Source organism: Pimephales promelas, chromosome 8 (genome assembly GCF_988280905.1).
Source record: "Pimephales promelas chromosome 8, fPimPro1.hap1.1, whole genome shotgun sequence".
Lineage (NCBI taxonomy): Eukaryota > Metazoa > Chordata > Actinopteri > Cypriniformes > Leuciscidae > Pimephales > Pimephales promelas.
Window position 1 is genome coordinate 7,238,734 of NC_142776.1, and position 8,045 is coordinate 7,246,778.

The 8,045-nt window shown below is 35.9% G+C and overlaps 1 protein-coding gene across 1 annotated transcript; it reads left to right on the forward strand.

Annotated features, from left to right (window-relative positions):
- The first annotated feature begins 69 nt into the window (after positions 1 to 69).
- On the forward strand, positions 70 to 7,933 carry cyp20a1 (cytochrome P450 family 20 subfamily A member 1). The gene is made up of 13 exons (XM_039689466.2): positions 70 to 280; positions 510 to 559; positions 640 to 806; positions 1,709 to 1,854; positions 2,649 to 2,816; positions 2,926 to 2,998; positions 3,080 to 3,195; positions 3,610 to 3,664; positions 4,006 to 4,126; positions 5,617 to 5,728; positions 5,984 to 6,048; positions 6,140 to 6,229; positions 7,504 to 7,933. Exons 1-13 carry the CDS (start codon positions 209 to 211, stop codon positions 7,652 to 7,654), a joined length of 1,386 nt encoding a protein of 461 aa, XP_039545400.2. The 5' UTR covers positions 70 to 208; the 3' UTR covers positions 7,655 to 7,933.
- The last annotated feature ends 112 nt before the right edge of the window (positions 7,934 to 8,045 follow it).

Below are 8,045 nucleotides of genomic sequence, written 5' to 3' on the forward strand. Positions count from 1 at the left end.
GATAAAAAAATAAATAAATTCCCAAAAAACAAACCCATCCTCTCTGCGATTGATTGTTTTAGCCTTGTTTACAGGATGTGTAGTTGAGCGCCGATCTACAGGGGCGCAGGTTTCTGATGCTGACTGCAGACGTGGATTGTTAGCTACTAGTTCACTGAACAGATTAATTACATTTATGACGATCCTTAGACATTTCTGAAAAGCAAATATGCTGGATTTTGCTATATTTGCAGTGACATTTGTCATTATCCTCATCGGTGCCGTCCTGTATTTGTATCCGGTGAACAATTTTATAATATTACCTGATCAGTATTGCAAATTGTTGCGTAACTTTAGTTTGTTGTGATCCTGTTTTATATGAAATATATGTTTGAATCGCTATTAAATGAGTTTGGTTTCAATTCTGACTTGCTGCCTTTAAGGTAGTCATTGGACTATTACATTTGAGGGGGAGTCATCACAGCTAAGGTTAACTGTATTAACCCTACGTGTTCTTGTTTTATTGCCAGTCTTCTAGACGAGCCTCAGGTGTTCCTGGACTAAATCCCACTGAAGAGAAGTAAGTTAATTAAGCAGTAAATAAATATCCTTCTCTTTCCTTTCAATCTCTAGTCAATTTTTCCCAAACATCTTTTCCAGAGATGGGAATCTGCAAGATATAGTGAACAAAGGAAGCCTGCATGAGTTCCTGGTGGGTCTCCATGATGAGTTTGGGTCAGTGGCATCTTTCTGGTTCGGCAGGAGACCAGTGGTCAGCCTGGGCGCTGTGGACCAACTGCGACAACACATCAACCCCAACTGGACCAGTGAGGAGCCTTTCATAAGAAAATAATGTTAGATATAAATGAAGCTCTGAATTTCAAGGAATAGTTAAAAAAAAATTATTTCATTCTCACTCTCGAGATGTTTCAAACCTGTTTGAGTTTCTTTCTTCTGTTGAAAAAAAAGAAAAAGAAATTTTAATAACCAGATAGTTGACGGTTGCCATTGACTTCCATAGTAGGAAAAAATACTATGGAAATTAATGGCTACCTTCAACTTTTTGGTTACACATATTCTTCAAAATAGCATCTGTTGTCTTCAACAGAAGAAAGAAACTCATACAGGTTTGTAACAACATGAGGATGAGTACAAACATGATGGCAAAATTTGCATATTTGAGTGAGCTATACCTTTAATGAAATTCACATATTTGATCATATATTTCACCAAGGCTGCATTTATTTGATCAAGTACATTAACAGTAATATCATGAAAGTTATTTCAAATTGAAAATATTCAAATGTAATATATTCCTGTGATCCAAAACTGAATAATCAGCGTCATTACTGCAGTTTTCGGTGTCACTTGATCCTTCAGAAATCATTCTTATATGCTGATTTGCTGCTCAAGAACCATTTCTTATGATTATCAGTGCTAAAAACAGTGGTGCTGCTTAATATTTATGAGGAAACTGTGACACAGTCGTTTTTCAGGATTTCTAGAACTTTTCCTAGAAAAGTTATTTGAAGTACAAGTCTTTTGTAACAGAAATGTCTTTTTAATGTAATTTTTGATTAGCTCAATTATATCTTGCTTTCTTTAAAAAAAAAAACATTACTTTCTGACCCTAAACTTTTTAACAGTAGTCTATAAAGTAGCATAAGTCATTTATTCTGCATATTATTATGCATGCTTTATCTAAGACATGTTTGTATCCTTTCCTCAGCGGATTCCTTTGAGACAATGCTCAAGTCGCTGCTTGGTTACCAGTCAGGTTCAGGAGTGGGAGCGACTGAGTCGATGATAAGAAAAAAGGTGTACGAGGGAGCTATCAATAAAACCTTGGAGAACAACTTCCCTCTATTGCTTCAGGTCTGTGAGGGGTTTATGTATCACTTGTTTCACATTTTTTAGGCCCCACAGCAACAAAGTTCTTTTCATTTAATTAATCTGACCAAATGATATTTGCCTTACACTAAGGTTCTTGAACTATTTCTGATATTAAAGGGATGGTTCACTTTGAAATTAATTTTTGGTATGTTTTAGCTTACCTTAATGGCATACAAGATGTAGGTGTCTTTGTTTCCACAGTAGTTTCAATTTAGTTTAACCATTAATTTGACCTAAATTTAGGTCATATATATAATATAATGGAGGTTTATGGTCACCACCTCAAAGAGAATGCACAGAGAAGTCCAAATTAAACATGATTTAAACATGATTAAACCAAATTAAACTTGTAAATGTAAATACATTGATGGCCTAAGACTTAAACAAACAGTATAGCGCCCGCGCCCTCAGATCACTTGGACGTGGCTGTGCTTACAAGAGTGAAAAACGATATAAAATGTTTAATTTGGAAATTTAATTTTTCTCTGTGCATGCTCTTTGAGGTGGTGACCATAGACCTCCATTATATGACTGATAGACACGAACGGTTCGATCTAAAAATATCTAAATTTAAACTACTGCGAAAATAAAGACACCTACATCTTGGATGCCCTTGAGGTAAGCTAAACCATACCAAAAATTAATTTCAAAGTGAACTATCCCTTTAAACTGATTAGATTTTATTTTCTCCATGTAATGAACAATACTAAATATAAGGATTATATAAGAAATTGCCCCCCTTTTTTGTTTATGGACATGTAATTCTTCTATTTTAGCTGGTGGAGGAGCTGGTTGATAAGTGGGCATCTTATCCTGAATCACAGCACACACCACTTTGTGCTCATCTGCTTGGATTGGCAATGAAGGCTGTCACTCAGCTTGCCATGGGGAGTCGCTTTCAGGATGATGCTGAGGTCATTCGGTTTCGTAAGAACCATGAAGCGGTGAGCGTTCATCAGTCATTTAGCGTCGTATACGTATCAAAATAGTATTTTTAACAGATAGAAAAGTGATATTTTACACGGAAATGTATACAATTGTGAACTTGAATAGATCTGGTCAGAGATCGGTAAAGGTTATCTGGATGGAGAGAAGAGTTCCAGCAGAAAGGCCCATTATGAGAGTGGTAAGAAAGCTTCTTTTTATAGTGCTGGCTTTATTTTTGATTGTTCAGTGTCAATTGATCATGTGGGTTTGTTATTTGCAGCTCTGGCTGAGATGGAGTCAGTGTTGAAGTCTGTGGGAAAGCAGAGAGCTGGGCAAGGATCCAGTCACTCATCTTTTGTTAACTATTTACTACAGGCCAATCTGACAGAGCAGCAGGTGACATCTCAACACATTTTTAAATAAAATACTGACTTATTATTATTATTATTTCCACCTTTATCTAGGGATGCATGATATATCGGTCACCATATCGAAGAGAAAATTTGGCCGATATAATAAAGACTATAAATAATGGATTATTTGGATTTATGTGCAGTGCGTTTCTGTCATTTAGGCTACATAAAATTATAATGAGAACATTAAAATTGTGTGCTTGGCTTTTAATGCTGAGGCTTTTGTTTTTGTAATCAGGGTCTCAAAAATTATATAAAAATTTGGATATAGATTTATCGGCCAATATATCAGTTATCGGCTTTCGAATATAAAGAATTATTGGTATCGGCTAAAATTTTCATATTGGTGCGTCCATACATTTGTACAAACAATTTTTAAATGTTTTGCTGTGTTCAGGTGATGGAGGATGGGATGGTTTTTACTCTAGCTGGCTGTGTCATCACTGCTAACTGTGAGTTTCAATTTCTCTTTTCTGTAGCTCCAGTGTTATTTTAGTAATATTTGAATATAGTTTTTTATAACGGATTTTATTTTTATTTGGTTTATCACATCTAACCTAAAAGTGTGTGTGTGTGTGTGTATATATATATATATATATATATATATATAACATTTTATTTTATAATTTTTTTTTACAAACTTATGTTAGATGTGATTAATCACGATTAAGTGATTTGAATTTTTTTTTTTTTTTTTTTCAGTTAACAAAAAAGTTTTAGTTAACGATAATAATCTCTTCTATTTCACTTTCATGTTTGCATTTCTGTTATTCTCATCTGTATCATTTCCCAGTGTGCATCTGGGCAGTTCACTTCCTATCAGTCTCAGAAGCAGTGCAGGATCGGCTCTATAATGAACTTGTTGAAGTCCTCGGAGATGAGCCTGTTTCCTTAGAGAAGATTCCACAGCTTAGGTGAGTCTTTTTATTCATTCAGCAGATGATAAATCATGATGACTGTAAGTGATTAATCTTCATCTCATTAACTGGTTTTACAGACAGGGCTTAGATTAAGCCAGGATTAGACCTTAGTTCATTTAGGACATTTAAAGGGGCACTTGGCAACTATTTCAACTTAATAAAACCGTTTAGAAATCATTTGAATGGTTCAATAACCTGTTCTGGAAAGAATGGTGATTTTCCCCACTCCCCCCAGTGTCCCCATGGGGACTAACATCCTGGTAAGTTGGAAATAGAAGTCTTGTGAGAAGCGAGAACGAGCGAGAAACACAAACTGCTTTATGGCGATTCAACATAATTCATAATTCCAACATGCGACAACAAAAGTGAAAATCAGCAAATGACTAGAGTTGCCAAATGCCCCTTTAAGTAGCTTTTATAAACGTGCTTTAGAAAAAAAAAAACATTACTGATTTGCATCTTGAGAAATATATTTTGAGATATTTAAGTGCAAGTTGTTTTTAGTTAAGACGGTTAAGTTAACATCTCACATTTTATTTCTTACAATTTAGTCTGGGACTAAGCATAAGCCTTGTCTGTGAAACCTGGGGATAATGTTTTTTTTTTCTAAGTCATGCTTTTAAAGCTGCCTAAATGCCCTAATTCTGGCTTAATCTAAGCCCTGTCTGTGAAACCAGGCCTAAAAGTTTTCCATTTAGTGGAGAAAAAAAGAGATGGTATTTATAATTTTTTTCTTTTTCTCCGTACATATACCACCAAGGGGTATGTGTTGCATTTGTGCAATTTCAATAAAACACCTTGCAGGATAAACTGGAAATCGTCATCATTCTTTTTTTATTATTCTTAGCTAAAAACACTTAGTTCTTTCAAAAATATATGTGCTCATTAATGTATTTTTACTTCGTTCAAGTAATAAATTATTCTTGTGAGTGTATAATATGCCATTGAAAATACATACGGGTAAGGGGTTCTAATGTCGGTCGCCATGTTGCCCCTCCATCTTGAAAGTACATTAGCCAAAGAGGGACATACCCGTTAATTCAAGCTTCGCCTTTCGTGTTTACCTTTGAGTTAACCATCAAGGATGAGGTCGAACTGGAAGCCATGTTAATCTTGGACTACATTGGCCACCGTAGGAGTTAAAACGAAATCGGAATTGAGAGGAACAGAAACTAATATTCACTGGATGGTCATATACCTTTTCACCGCTAGATGGGGGTAAAAATTACACAGTGTAGTTTTAAGTGAAAAGTAAAAGACACAACATTTGTATATTCACACAAAAATACATTTAGAACTTAAAGAAACTGAACATGAAACTGAACTGAATAGGCCTGAATATAACAGGTGGGACATTGGCAAATTCATAAGACAGCTCAGCATAACTGCAATATAACTTTATAGTTAGGCAGCCCACCAAGTTAAAAAAAATGTAATTAATACAACATGGAAATCATCATACTTTTTCATGTCTTCCCCACCAGATACTGCCAGCAAGTGCTGAATGAAACTGTCCGCACAGCCAAACTGACACCCATGGCTGCCAGATTACAGGAGGTGGAGGGCAAGGTGGACCAACACGTCATTCCCAAAGAAGTAAGAACCTGCCTTTCTCATTACCAGGCCAACACAAAAACAACAAGAAAAACTGCAGGATTTAAGGGCCAATCATTCACAAAATTCTACACTCCCATTGCCACTTGCATGTTCATTTTTATTTTGCTTTTAGATACTGTTAATTATATTTAGTCTAGTCAGTATAGTGCTGTGACTCGCCTATAATGTTGTTATTATTAATACAGCTTGACTTTGATAGAGGAGAGGCATGCTAACAAGACTTGTTGTTTGTAGACATTGGTTATCTATGCCCTGGGTGTCGTCCTTCAAGATGCAGATACTTGGTCACTTCCATACAGGTAGGGGTGTGTTTGTGTATGTTCATCCCATACAAGGTTGTGTAAGGTTCATGCTTTGCTGGTATTCATATCAGTTTGTCTTCCTTGAAAGGTTTAACCCTGATAGATTTGCTGATGAGTCCGTGATGAAGAGCTTCTCGCTGCTTGGGTTTTCAGGGAGTCAGGCCTGCCCTGAACTAAGGTAAAAAGAAACACAGATATTATCCTAAAGGGATAGTTCATCCAGAAATGAAAAATGATGTTATCATTTACTCACCCTCATTATGCAAATTAGGTGTAAACCTACATTGTTTTGTCCAGGAAGTAAGACTGGAATTACTGATGACTCTTTTTCAGGCAGTTCAGAATCTGTTCTTTCTTTTGTTCTCCATTTATCAAGCAGTCCGTTTACATTTTAGAAACAGACACATTACAAACTACATACATGAAAGGTTATATCCGAAAAAGCATAATAGGGGCAGTTTAAATGAACAAGGGGTGTGCATAAGACTGGGATGACACCTTCATAACCATGACATGATGATGACATATGTCTTGAATATGAAATAGGGTTTATGACAACTGTCATTAAGTGTCTTTCGCATTGTTTAAGATGTCTTTGTTATGACATCTTGGCATAAACCATAACATCATAACCTGTCAGTATCAATGACAACTTGACATAAAATTAAGTTAAACTGTCATGTGGTTGGCTTTGACATTGACCGTCATGAGGCCATTTCGTGACCCCTACAGTGATACTAATTGAATTTGTCATTAAAAAGTTATAATGGCTTCATGAACCACCTGACAGTTTAATGTAATGTTAACCAATAAAGCTAGGTGGTTTCTTAAGTTTGATAATTGCCATGTTTATGACAGGTTGTGTTGTCTTAGTAATGTCAAGTTGTCATGACAAAGACACTGACAGGTTATGATGTATTGGTTTATGTCAAGGTGTCATAACAAAGACATCTCAAACAATGTCGTATTTGCATAAAAAATGTCATAACTGAGCGAATGACACTTAATGACAGTTGTCACAAACATGCATAAAACTTCCTTCATATTCATGTCATCATGTCATGATTATGAAAGTGTCATGTTAGTCTTATGCACACCCTTTCAAGTAAAGCGTTACCAAAAGTTTTTAAGAGAATTAAAATAACAAGTATAATATCAGTTTAAAAATTGATTTTCCGCTGTTTTACAGTAGCTTATTTTGAAGCTGGTTTTGTCATCAATTTATGCTGTCGTGTGGCCCCGTTTGAAGTGTCCTGAGGCCCCCTAGTGGTCCCTGGCACCTCTGTTTTTTTGTTTTGTTCTGTCAAATAAAGAAAACAATGTTTTAATCAACATTTGGGTGAGTAAATAATGACCAGATTTCCATCATATGGGTGAACTATTCCTTTAGGAAACATTCAAATGTCATTTAGTTCACAAATCTCTCCCTGTCGCTTCTCTTCCCCTTTTCAGATTTGCATATACTGTGGCCGCAATGCTGCTCAGCACGCTGGTGCGCAGGTTGAGACTGCACAGTGTTAAAGGGCAGGTGGTTGAGGCCAGGTATGAGCTGGTGACCACACCTAAAGATGACACCTGGATCACAGTCAGCAAGAGGAACTGAAGGACTCATATCTCACATCTCTGACAGCCTCTTCTGGGAAATGTGAATTATACATGGACAATGGCATGTGCTTAACGTTTTGTTTCGGGCAGCAATTGATGAGATCAATGCGATGTCATATAAAAATGGTCCAGGTTATTAAAACTATATGCCACAGTTTTTAGAGCTTCATTCTGTCAAATTGCCACGGTCAACAACATTTCATAAAGTAAACAATGAATCCAATCTTTTAACTGAAATCTTTCAACACTAATACAAATAAAAATGTATATCTCTGTATGTCTGTCTATCTTTGTCTGTCTGGATATCATAAAAAATACACCAAAAAGACAGAATAGGGTGACGAATAGAAAGAAACGTATAGGGGAGGAGGAAAGAGAATGTGTGAATG

What these genes read in the sequence shown, in the direction of transcription:
- cyp20a1 (XM_039689466.2), top strand. Translation starts at nt 209, where the DNA reads ATGCTGGATTTTGCTATATTTGCAGTGACATTTGTCATTATCCTCATC. An exon ending in CTAAATCCCACTGAAGAGAA is followed by an intron (nt 560 to 639) that starts GTAAGTTAATTA and finishes CATCTTTTCCAG; the next exon opens with AGATGGGAATCTGCAAGATA. An exon ending in ACTTGGTCACTTCCATACAG is followed by an intron (nt 6,049 to 6,139) that starts GTAGGGGTGTGT and finishes CTTCCTTGAAAG; the next exon opens with GTTTAACCCTGATAGATTTG.